This window comes from Vulpes vulpes, chromosome 8, assembly GCF_048418805.1.
Source record: "Vulpes vulpes isolate BD-2025 chromosome 8, VulVul3, whole genome shotgun sequence".
NCBI classification, from domain to species: Eukaryota; Metazoa; Chordata; class Mammalia; order Carnivora; family Canidae; genus Vulpes; species Vulpes vulpes.
Window position 1 is genome coordinate 52,042,010 of NC_132787.1, and position 13,571 is coordinate 52,055,580.

Here is a 13,571-nt window from a genome sequence, read left to right on the forward strand (position 1 = left end):
TTCTCAACCTTTTTGATGGTAATCCTTGATACCAAAAGTTCTTAATTTGGATTAAATCCAATTTATCTATTTTTTCTTTTGTTGCTTGCACTTTTGGTCTCATATCCATGAAAAGATCGACCTTTCCCCATTGAATAATCTTAGCAGCCTTGTTGAAAATCAGTTGATCGGGGATCCCTGGGTGGCTCATCGGTTTAGCGCCTGCCTTTGGCCGCAGGGCGTGATCCTGGAGTCCCGGGATCGAGTCCCACATTGGGCTTCCTGCGTGAAGCCTGCTTCTGCCTCTGCCTGTGTCTCTGCCTCTCTCTGTGTGTGTGTGTGTCTCTCATTAATAAATAAATAAAATCTGGGATCCCTGGGTGGCGCAGCGGTTTGGCGCCTGCCTTTGGCCCAGGGCGCGATCCTGGAGACCCGGGATCGAGTCCCACATCGGGCTCCCGGTGCATGGAGCCTGCTTCTCCCTCTGCCTGTGTCTCTGCCTCTCTCTCTCTCTCTGTGACTATCATAAATAAAAAAATAATAATAATAATAAATTAAAAATAAATAAATAAATAAAATCTTAAAAAAAAAAAAAGAAAATCAGTTGATCATAGATGTGAGGATTTACTTCTGGGCTATCTGTTCTATTGCATTGATCTATGCTTGACCTATGCCAATACCATACTGTTTTACTTACTATAGCTTTGTAATAATTTCTGAAATTGGAAAGTATGAGTGTCACAACTTTATTCTTTTTCTTTACTTTTTCTTTTTAAAGATTTTATTTATTTATTCATGAGAGACACACAGAAAGAGAGGCAGAGACACAGGCAGAGGGAGATGCAGGCCCCATGCAGGGAGCCCCACATGGGACTCCATCCCAGGTCTCCAGGATCAGGCCCTGGGCTGAAGGTGGTGCTAAACCACTGAGCCACCCGGGCTGTCCACTTTATTCTTTTTCAAGATTGTTTTGGCTATCCTGGGTCTCATGCAGTTGCATGTGAATTTGAGGATCAGCTTTTCCATTTCAGTGGGAAAGACTCCTGGAATTTTGTTAGGGATTGTGTTGAACCTGTAGATCTCTTTGAGTGGTATTGATAACTTGACGGTGTCAAGTCCTTTGCCCATTAAATATAGGATGTCTTTACATTATTTTTGTCATCTTTAATGTTTTTTAGCAATGTTGTATAGTTTTCAGCATGTATATCTTTCACCTCTGGTTAGACTTATTCCTAAGTTTTTAATTCTTTTAGACACTATTATAAATGGAACTACTTTCTTAATTTCCTTTATTCATTACTTGTGTGTAGAAACAGCTGATATTTGTGTGTTTTCCTTGTACCCTGCACTTTAGCTGAATTAGTTTATTAGCTCTAGTAGCATTTTTGTGCATTCTTTGGGATTTTCTATACAGTTAACCCTTGAACAACATGGGTTTGCACCATGCAGGCCCATATATACATAGATTTTTTTCAATACAAAACAAAACAATGTAAATGTATTTTCCTTATGATTTTCTTAAAATTTAATTTTTTTAGCTTATTATAAGAATACAATATATAATACATGTAACATACAAAATATGTGTTAATTGACTGTTTAGGTTATCAGTAAGGCTTTCAGTTTAGACTATTACTAGTTAAGTTTTTTTTTTTTTAAGATTTTATTTTTTTACTCATGAGACACAGAGAGAGAGAGAGAGAGGCAGAGACACAGGCAGAGGGGAAGCAGGCTCCATGCAGGGAGCCTGATGTTGGGACTCAAACCCGGGACCCCAGGATTGCACCCTGGGCCAAAGGCAGGCTCCAAAAGGAGCCACCCAGGGATCCCACTAGTTAAGTTTTTAAGGAATTAAAAGTTTTATACAGATTTTAGACTGCAGGGGATTGGCACCCATAACTCCCAGGTTGTTCAAGGGTCAGCTATATAAGGATCATGGCACATGCAGAGATAGTTTTAGCTTTTCCTTTGCAATATGGATGCCTTTCATCTTTTATCTTCTCTAATAGTCTGGTTAGTACCTTATTGAATAGCAGGAGGGGAAGCAATCATCCTTGTATTTTCATGACCTTGTGATGTTAGCTGTGGATTTTTCATAAATACCCTTTACAATGTTGAGAAATTTTCCTTTTATTTCTAGTTTTCTGAGAGTTTTTAATTATGAAAGTGTGTTGTTGTTTTTTTTTTTAAGTGTGTTCATTTTTACCAGATGTCTTTTCTGAGTCAAGTGAGATAACTATGTGGCTTTTTTTTTTACTCTACTAATATGATGTATTACATTGTTTAATTATTTTTTTATTGAGGTATAATTGATATACAACATTGTATTAGTTTCAGGTGTAGAACACATTGATTCAGGATTGGTGTATATTGTAAAATGATCACAGCATGCCTACTTGACATCCATCACTACATATAGTTACATTTTTTTTTAATAAGAACTTTTAAGATCTCTCTTAGCAACTTTCAAATATATATTACAGTATTATTAACTACAGTCATCATGCTGTATGTTACATTCCTAGGACTTGGGATCCCTGGGTGGCGCAGTGGTTTGGCGCCTGCCTTTGGCCCAGGGCGCGATCCTGGATACCTGGGATCGAATCCCACATCGGGCTCCCGGTGCATGGAGCCTGCTTCTCCCTCTGCCTGTGTCTCTGCCTCTCTCTCTCTCTCTGTGACTATCATAAAAAAAAAAAAATTACATTCCTAGGACTTATTTATTTTATAACTAGAAGTGTGTACCTTTTGACTATATTAACCCATTTTTTTTCCACCACCATCCCCCCACCGCCCATCTCTTGCCTCTGGCAACCACCAATGATATCTGTTCTCTGTATCTGTGAGCTTTTTTGGTGTTGTTTTGGGGTGGTTGTTTTTTAAGATTTTATTTGTAAGTGATCTGTATACTCAATGTGGGGCTCAAACCCTGAGATCAAGAGTCATATGCTCCGCTGATTGAGTCAGCCAGGCACCCCTTTCAAGTTTTTGTTTTTTAGATTATACATATAAGTGAGATCATAAAATATTTGTCTTTCTCTGTCTCACTTATTTCACTTAGTATAATGCCCTCAGGTTTCAACCACGTTGTTGTAAATGACAAGATGTCTTTTTTATGGCTAAATAATATTTCACTGTGTATATATATACACTTTCTTTATCCATTCATCCATTGATGAACACTTAAATTACTTCTATGTTTTGGCTATTGTAATGTCATGCTTCAGTGAACATCAGAGTGCATATATCTTTTCCAGTTAGTATTTTCATTTTCTTTGAATAAATATCCAGAAGTGGAATTGCTGGATCACATGATACTTCTATTTTTAACTTTTGAGGAACTTCCATACTGTTTTCTGAAGTGACTGCACCAATTTACATTCTCACTAACAGTGCACAAATATTCTCTTTTTTTTCCCACATCCTCTTTAACACTCGTTTTTTCTTGTCTTTTTTATAACAGCCACTCTAACAGATGTGAATTGTCATTTCATTGTGATTTGATTTGCACTTCTTTGATGATTAATGATGTTGAGCATTTTTTCATGCATCTGTTGACTATCTTTATATCTTCTTTGGAAAGTCTATTCAGATCCTTTGTCCATTTGATTTTTTTTATGTTACTTTCCTGGGATAAATTTTACTTGCCCATGGTGAATAGTCCTTTTAATAGACTGTTGGATTCACGTTGCTAATATTTTATTAAAGATTTTTGCATCTATATTCATAAGGATTATTGGTCTTTAATGTGACTAAAGTGAGTCTCTTGTAGATAGCATATAGTTAGATGATGTTTTTTAACCCATCCTGTCAACCTTTGTCTTGTGACTGAGTTGCTTAATCTATTTACATTCAAAGTAATTACTCATGGTATGTCTGAGTGGCTCAGTCAGTTAAGCATCTGCCTTCAGCTCAGGTCGTGATCCCAGAGTCCCAGGATCAAGCCTTGAATCAGGCTCCCTACTGAACAAGGAGTCTACTTCTTCCTCCTCTACTGCTTCCCCTGCTTGTGTTCTCTCTCTCTCTCAAATAAATAATAAATAGAATATTTTAAAAATAGATAGATTAAAATAATTACTCATAAGGAGACACTTCTGCCATTTTGTTGTTTCTTTGCTGTATGATCTATAGTATTTTGTCCCTCGTTTCTTGCATTATATGTCTTTGTGTTTAGGATTTTAGGGGCTAGCCTTCAGTCCAGGGTGTGGTCCCAGAGACCCGGGATCAAGTCCCGCATTAGGCTCCCTGCATGGAGCCTGCTTCTCCCTCTGCCTGTGTCTCTGCCTCTCTCTCTCTCTCTCTCTGTCTCTCATTAATAAATAAATAAATAATCTTTTTTTTTTTTAAAGGGGATTTTAGGGGCTAAATATCCACTATTGTGCTGAAGGCTAAAATAGGCTAGTATGAACCACACTTTGCCAGTCAAGCCTTGGCCTGGAACCTACAAGCATTCAAATAGATTCCAGAGTTCCAAATAGTTATTAAAAAGATATATTCTACAGTCTCTGGGTGGGTCACTCAGTTAGGTGTGCAACTCTTGATCTCAGCTCAGGTCCTGATTTCAGGGTCATGAGTGCAAGCCCTGTGTTGGGCACCACCCTGGGTGCATGGCCTAATTTAAAAAAAAAAAAAAAGATTCTAGGTTCTAGTATAATTGTTGTCTAGGTGAAGAGATGAATGTCTGGCACTTCCCACTCTATCATCATCCCTGATGTCATATCTCAATGATTAACATTTTAAAGAACCTTATCATCTATGTCCAGTTCGAGTTTGTCATTAGGGCCTGCTTCAAATATTATTTTTGGGGATGCCTGGGTGGCTCAGTGGTTGGGTGTCTGCCTTCAGCCCAGGGCGTGATCCTGGAGTCCCGGGATCGGGTCCCACGTCTGGCTCCCTGCATGGAGCCTGCTTCTCCCTCTGCCTCTGCCTCTCTCTCTCTCTCTCTCTGTGTCTCTCATGGATAAATAAATAAAATATTAAAATATATATATTATTTTTGTCTCCCCACTATTAATCCAGACTAGATTTTAAACATCTTAAGGACAGGGATGGGGCCAGTTTTTCAAAGTTGGCTACACCATTTTATATTTCCACACCAGTGTATGAGTTTCATTCTTCCACATTCTTATCAATACTTGTTATTCTCTTTTATCTATCCTAATGAGTATGTAGTGGTATATCGTTGTGATTTTTATTTGGATTTTTCTAATATATAATGATGTTGACCATCTTTATGTATTTATGGCTCTTTGTATATCTTCTTTGGAAAAATGTCTATTCATATACTTAACCTATTTTTTAATTGGGTTTACCATTTTTCAAATATATTCTAGATATAAATCTCTTTTATCATATACAGAATTTGCAAAATTTTCCTTCCATTCTGTCTTTTCACTTCTTTTTTTTTTTTTTAAAGATTTTATTTATTTATTCATGAGAGACACAGAGAGAGAGGCAGAGACACAGGCAGAGTGAGAAGCAGACTCCATGCAAGGAGCCCCACATGGGACTCGATCCCAGGTCTCCAGGATCAGGCCCTGAACTGAAGGCAGCGCTAAACCGCTGAGCCACCCAGGCTGCCCTGTCTTTTCACTTCTTGATGGTGTTCTTTAAAGCATACAGTTTGGGGGTACCAACTGAGTGGCTCAGTTGGTTACATGTCTGCCTTAGGCTCAGGTCATGATCCCAGAGTTCCCAGATCAAGCCCAGCATCAGGCTTCCTCCTCAGAGGAGAGCCTGCTTCTTTCTCTCCCTCTGCTCCTCCCCCTGCTCATGCTTGCTCTCTCTCTCTCACTCTTGCCTACTCAAATAAAATATTTAAAAAAAAAAAAGCATAAAGTTTTCCATTTTAATACTTTTCAATTAATCTTTTTCTTTTATTGCTTATGTAATATCTAAGGAATGATTGCTTAACCCAACATCATGAAGATTTATTCCTGCATTTTCTTCTAAGAGATTTATAGCTTATCTATTTCACTTAGGTCTATTGTCCGTTTTGAGTTAATTGTAGATCATATGGGTAGAGCTCCAACTTCAGTCTTTTGCATGAATATATAAATACAGTTGTCCTAGCACTGTTCTGTCCTCCATGATTTATCTTGGTACCATTGTCAAAAATCACTTGACCATATATGTATGAATTTATTGCTGGACTCTTCTTTTGATCTATATGTTTGTCCTTATGCAATACCACACTCTCTTGATTATTGTAGGCTTTGTTTGCTTGTTTTGTTTTTTGTTTTTTTGATTATTGTTGTTTCGTAGTAGTTTTGAAATCATGAAATCTGAGTCCTCCAACTTTATTCTTTTTCAAGATTTTTTTGACCATGCTTGGTCGTTTGCATTTCCATATGAATTATAGAATTAGCTTGTCAATTTCTGTAATAAAGCAAGGTAGGATTTTAATAGGAATTGTACTGAATCCGTAGATCAATTTGGGGAATATTGCTATCTTAATAATATGAAGTTTTCCAATCCATGAACATGGAATATCTTTCCATTTGGGATGCCTGGGTGGCTCAGCGGTTGAACATCTGCCTTCGGCTCAGGGTGTGATCCTGGGGTCCATGATCAAGTCCCACATTGGGCTCCCTCCTGGGAGCCTGCTTTTCTCTCTCTGTGTCTCCCATGAATAAATAAATAAATTTCTTTTTAAAAAGGAATATCTTTCCATTTATTTAGATATTCTTGGGGATCCCTGGGTGGATCAGTGGTTTAGCGCCTGCCTTTGGCCACGGGACATGATCCTGGAGTCCCAGGATCGAGTCCCACATTGGGCTCCCTGCGTGGAGTTTGCTTCTCCCTCTGCCTGTGTCTCTGCCTCTCTCTCTCTCTCTCTCTGTGTGTGTCTCTCATTAATAAATAAATAAAATCTTTAAAAAAAATAGATATTCTTTATTTCTTTCAACAATATTTTGTAACTTTCAGTGTACAAGTCTTATGCTACTTTTGTTAAATATATTCCTAAGTATTTTGCTCTCTTTGATATTATAAATGTCATTTAAAAATTTTTTTTCAGATTATTGCCAATGTATAGAAACTCCTATGATTTTTGTATATTAATCTTATATCCTACAACCTTGCTGAATTTATTTGTTGCAATAGTTTAAGTGGATTCCTTAGATTTTTCTGTATACGAGATCATGTCATCTGGAAATAAAAATAGATTAACTTCTTCCTGGGTGATCTTAATGCTTTCATTTCTTTTCCTTGCCTCATTGCCCTGGCTAGAACTTCCAGTACAGTGCTAAATAGAAGTGATGAAAATGGCATCTTTGTCTTGTTCCTGATCCTAGTAGGACATCGCTAACTCTTTCACCATTAAATATGAAGCTACCTGTGGGGTTTTTGTAAATACGTTCTATCAGATTGAGGAAGTTTCTACCTATCCCTAGTTTGTTGAGTGTTTTTATCACGTAAATATGTTGGATTTTGTCAGATACTTTTTCTGTGTTGATTGAGATGATCACTTGGTTTTTGCTTTTCATTCTATTGATATGATGTGTTACATAATTAGATTTTGGGATTTTTTAAAAGAGTTTTTATTCATGAGAGTCACACAGAGAGAGGCAGAGACACAGGCAGAGGGAGAAGCAGGCTCCCCGTGGGGAGCCCAGTGTAGGATTCCATCCCAGAAACGTGGGATCACACCCTGAGCCAAAGGCAGATGCTCAACCACTGAGCCATCCAGGTGTCCCTAGATTTTTGGATATTAAAACAACCTTGCATTTCTGGTATAAGTCCCACTTAATTTTGTTACATACTCTTTATTATATGTTGCTGGATTTTTTGGGGTAGTATTTTGTTGAATATTTTTGTACTTATATTATATTTGTACTTATATTATAAGGGATGTTGGTCTATAGTCTTCTGATATCTGTCTGGTTTTGGTATCAGAGTGATACTTAACCGTATGAACTAAGGAAGTGCTCCCTCCTCTTCTGTTTTTTTAAAAGAGTTTGTGAAGGATTAGTAGCATTCATTAAACATTTGGTACTAGTAACCCCTCTAAACCATGCTTTTTTTGTGAGGAGTTTTAAATTACTTATTCAATCTATTTGCTGTTATAGATTTATTCAGATTTTCTCTTTCTTCTTGAGTCAGTTTAGGTAATTTGTGTGTTTCAAGGAATTTGTCCATTTCTCCTAGGTTATCTAATTTGTTGGCATACTGTTATTTATAGTGTCGTCATACTGCCCTTTTTATTTCTCTAAGGTCAGTGGTGATGTTTCCTCTTTCATTCCCAATTTTAGTAAATTAAGTCTTCTTTCTTTCTTGGTCAGTTTAAGTTTGTCAATTTGTTGATCTTTTCAATGAACCAACTTTGATTTTATTGATTTCCTCTATTGTTTTCATTGTTTCTATTTATCTCCTCTCTAATCTTTATTATTTTCTTTTGCTTCCTTCATGTTTAGCGTGCTCTTCTTTCAAAGGTAGGTTATTGATTTGACATCTCCTTTTCTAATACAACGTTTGGGATCATAAATTTTTCTCTTGACACTGCTTTAAGTTGAGCACATAAGTCTTGGTCTGTTGTGTTTTCATTTTCATTCAACTCAAAATATTTTTAAAATTTCCCTGTGATTTCTTCTTTGATTCATTGGTTCTTTATTTAATTTCCACATATTTTGGATTTCCCAAATTTCCTTCTGTTAATTTCTAATTTAATTCTATTGTGGTTGGATAGCATATTTTGTGTGTTTCCAGTCCCTTTAAGTTTATTTTTTTTTAAAGATTTTATTTATTTATTCATGAGAGACACAGAGAGAGAGGCAGAGACATAGGCAGAGGCAGAAGCAGGCTCCCCTCAGGGAGCCCGATGTGGAACTCAAACCCTGGACCAGGGATCGTGACCTGAGCTGAAGGCAGACACACAACCACTGAGCTACCCAAAAGTCCCCCCTTTAAGTTTATTAAGGCTGATTTTTATGGCCTACAATGTGGTCTGTCCTGGAGAATGTCCCATTTGCACTTGAGGGTGGAATATTCTGTAGATGTCTTATTAGGTCTAGTTGGCTTATAGTGTTGTTCAAGTCTTCTGTTTTTTTTCCCCAAAGGTGAGACCTGGAACCCCTTCAAATTACAGTACCAGCTGAGAAATGTAAGAGAGCGAATTGCAAAGAATCTAGTAGAGAAGGGTATTCTAACCACTGAGAAGCAGAATTTCCTCCTATTTGACATGACTACTCATCCAGTGACCAATACAACAGAGAAACAGCGACTAGTGAAAAAACTTCAAGATAGTGTCCTAGAGCGGTGGGTAAATGACCCTCAACGTATGGACAAGCGAACACTAGCACTCCTGGTGCTAGCCCACTCCTCTGATGTACTAGAGAATGTCTTCTCCTCTCTGGCAGATGACAAGTATGATGTGGCAATGAATCGAGCCAAGGACCTAGTAGAACTGGACCCTGAAGTGGAGGGGACAAAGCACAGTGCCACAGAGATGATCTGGGCTGTGCTGGCAGCCTTCAATAAATCCTAAAACCAGTGGGTGGGTTTCTCCTTTTTCCTCTGCTGGCTGATGACTATCAGAGACACCACACTGAGTTTTGTGTGATGAGATGTTTTTCATCATTTTTTTCCTTCTCTTGAATCAGATTTGTGATTTGGGGAAAGCAACTTTAGGGCTTCTCCATAAATTTTGGCCATTGTAAGCAGATTTTATTTCTCCTTATTTTTCCACTACAGAGGTGAATAAACTAGTTGAACACACACACACACCATAATAATTTTCTCTCATTTCTTGGTTTACTTCCATCCATTGTGCTTTTGAATAAGCAGGAATATCTAAGTGGGATTTGGAGTTCTCCAGTCACAAAATGTGAGTGAGATATAGAGCAAACCATTTATTAAATTTTTAAAAATTTTTATCTTTTTTTGTTTTAAGTAGGCTCCACACCCAATGTGGGACTTGAACTCCTGACCCTGAAATTAAGAGTCATGTACTCTCCCAACTGAGCCAGCCAGGGGCCCCTGTTTTCTATCTTAAATACATGTTTTCACAGTCTTTGTCTCTCAGACAAAGACTAAGTAATGCAGTTATTGAAATAACTGTCTCTGAATAAGGGGCAGTGGAAACAAAACTCATTTTTGGAGCAGATGGCCTCTGGAACTGTATGTCCCACTAATGATTTTTTCATTTTTCCTTTTCTAACCTAATGAGAATATTGCAAATTTAATTACCTGGCTCTCACAGCTCTAAAATCAGAAAAATATTGTATACTCTCTCTTAGTATTATCCTACTCCCCCATTCATTAGGACAAAAGTCTGAATGAGAAATATGTATCTCTCAACCACATCCTTCATGCAGTCAGCATTACAATTTATAAGAGAGGCAGGTAGCATGAGAATTTCTACCCATTAGCACATGACTCCTCATTCCTCCAGATTATATGTCTCCTCTCTGATTGAATTGAGGGAGTTAGAAATTTCAGTTGCTGAATAGCATCCTGAGTCCAGATCTTCTTGTTCCCTATTTTCGACTTCCTTCATAAATTTATAGATTCTGTCTATATTTAAGGGTTCTAGAAATATTTTTGTCTATATTTAAGCCACAGATACTCTCCTAGTCATTAATCTTTCAACACAACCATCTATCTACCCAAATCTCTAAAAAGTTTCAATTTCTTTCAATTAAGTAGTGAGTGCAAAGAGAAGATTAAGACTAAACCTATTTAGAAGGACAATTTGGTGTCAAAAGTATGCTAATATAAAGTCTGGTGTTTGGGAATATAAAGAAGACAGGCACCAAATTGTGCTAAGGTCAAGCATTTATGATGCTAGCATTTTTTAATGGGTCATGCTTCTTGACCATTACAGAAAAACAGGCTGTCAAAGGGCTAATACAGACAACCCAGACCTGATACCAGATCTTCAGTAATTAAATGAATGATGATAACTTTCATCTCCACCCCCAAACCTGTCTAGCCCCATAAAATTTCCCAACTCAATGAACTCAATTAAGTTTCACTCCAGGTATTGCTTACATGACTAGAGATAAATTTTAGTATGAAATTAATTCGAAATGTGAGCCTGAATGGAGTTTCACTCTGACTCTCTGAAAGTACAAAAACCAGTCCACGTGTTGTCTCTACCTGACTTAGTTTTCCTTTCCATTTGAACAATTCAGCATGAATTGAAACCAGGTTTTCCTGTGGAAAGTATGATTGGAGTAGGAGGTAGAAGTTGAGTTCTTTCTTGCAACTCTTGGTCAGTGTTTATTTTTATATTGTTTCTCAATGTGGATGTCCTCGGTTTGTATAGTATTCACTGCAAAACACCTTCTCCTTTAATGCATATATGCATAATGGCCTTCACATTTCTGTATAATAAATATCAATTATTGGTTCTCTGGTTTTACAACTTCAATTATATTAACTTGAAATAAGAATTTTCCACACAAGGCCAGTAACACTACCCCTTTACATCAGGAGATCAGCCTGTTTCATCCTGTGTAGAAAACTAGGAATACACAAATAGAATCCTAACATATATAGGCTGGGGGGCAAGGGGACATCAAAACTAACCTGAAAACAGCTAATATTGCAGTCTGAATTGTCTCTCATTCTCAATCAAAATAATTTACCCAATTATAACATTATCATGAAGAAAAGGAGTATGTTCTGTCCTATTAAGATCTACTTGCAAGTGACACCTAAACTTATCTAAGAGTTGAAAGTCTTAAGTTCAAAACACAGGTAACATACCTAATGGTAACAGATTTAACATGTGAAAAGTATAATGTCTCTCCCAATTAAGTGCAGGCCCCCAAATGTGAGGCAACCCGATTGAGTGGAATCTGGGGGTGCAAGTGGTGAATGGATTTCACCTGAAGCAGAACAAAAGTGAAGTTTACTCAATACACCTTAAGGGAATGGTGGGCAGGACAACAAAACAGAGACTGTGGAAGCTATATTTAAGGAAGAAGGTAAGGAAGTATGGAGCTGAATGGAATCTTCTCTTTTTTGGTAACTATACCTGGTTGTAAATAGCCCATTGGTTAATTAAGGCCTGTGGATATTTGGAGGTGGGTCCCCTGATGGCCTGTCTGTATTGGGGGGGGTTGTCACAGTGGCCCCCTCTGCCTTGCCCAAGTTTCCATTGCTCAAACCTATTGCCTAAAAGTGGCATCTGCAGAAAGATAATTGTGCCAGTAATTGGCTTATTGTTCTTCCCTTCTTTATAATGTCTATAGCATAAAGGACAATAAGAAATATATTTACTTAGGATTATTTGTATTTCCTTGTCAATTTTATTTCAAGCAAAGCATTTTGCTTTAAGTCATCCTTTATATAGTGTTTTTCAAAATGTGGTGCAAAGAGTACTGCACCAAAATCACCTGGGGGTGGAGGTTACCTTGCTAAAATGCAGGATCCTAGTAAATCTGTCTCTGGTAAGCTAGGGGCTCAGGAAGCTGCATTTTAAACACAGTCTCCAAAAGCTTGCATGTTAAATTTTGAGAACACTGTTTAATGTTTGTTTGTTTGGTTTTTTTAGTTTTATTTTTTCATGAGATACAGAGGAAGAGAGGCAGACACAGGCAGAGGGAGAAGCAGGCTCCATGCAGGGAGCCTGAGGTGGGACGCGATCCCAGGACTCTAGGATCACATCCTGAGCTGAAGGTGGCCCTAAACCACTGAGCCACCTGAGCTGCCCATCCCTGCTTGCTGTTTTATTGCTTGTAATCCATTCATCCCAAAAATATTGAGTACTTTCAAATTTGGTACTTACAAGTGCCAAAAACTGGCACTTACTAGGTGTTGACAATACGTCATATAGAACACAATTTCACTCCCAAGAGCTCACATTTAAAAGGGCTAATACACTTTTTGATAAGTGCTCTAATAGAAATGTAAACTTAATATTTGGACACCGAAGGAAGTAACCTTAGGACAGTTGAAGAGGAGTTACACTAATTTATAGCAGCTTTTGTGAACTGAGCATTTGTGGGGTTTTTTTCTTTTTCAGATTTATTAGGGAGAGATTGAGAATGAGCATAAGAGAGAGCATGAACAGGGCAGAGGGGTAGAGGGAGAGAAGCAGACTCCCCGCTAAGCAGGGAGCTGGAAGCAAGACTCCATCCCAGGACCCTAGGATCACAACCTGAGCCAAAGGCAGATGCTCAACTGACTGAGCCACCCAGGTGCCTGTACTGAGCATTTGTGAGGTACTATACTGCTTTATATGTTATTTCTCACAACACTAAATCCTATAAAGTTATTTTAAAGAAAATTCAGGTAATTAAGGCTTACCTAAGGACACAATGCAGAGCTTAAGTGACACATGCTTTTAACCACTGCTTTCTCCTGCCTCCACTTAATCTCAGTCTTGAAGAATCTTCAGGTTGATGAGGAAGAACCGAGGCTGTTTCAAGGCAGGGGAAGAGCATGTAGAAAATAATTTATCATGTGCTGGAATTTGTGTGTAAATGTGTGTGTTCTTCACATATCTTTAGATTTCTAAAAGATACCATTCTAAGGGAATATATTCAAGTTGTAAACAAAGTTTTTAAAATTAGCAAGTTATCCATTTTTGTTTATCTTCATTTATTCCTTCACTGATCTTTTCTTTATATAAAACTGAGTTTCTG

At 37.7% G+C, this 13,571-nt stretch overlaps 1 protein-coding gene across 2 annotated transcripts in view; it reads left to right on the forward strand.

Annotated features, from left to right (window-relative positions):
- The window catches only part of GOLPH3L (golgi phosphoprotein 3 like), a 62,141-nt gene extending 50,810 nt beyond the window's left edge, over positions 1-11,331 (forward strand). For both annotated transcript variants that reach the window (XM_072766629.1, XM_025983014.2), the window contains one exon: positions 9,036-11,331. In XM_072766629.1, the coding sequence (XP_072622730.1) occupies positions 9,036-9,463 (428 nt within the window). In that variant the 3' untranslated portion in view covers positions 9,464-11,331. The remainder of the gene's footprint in view (positions 1-9,035) is intronic.
- Positions 11,332-13,571: the final 2,240 nt, after the last annotated feature.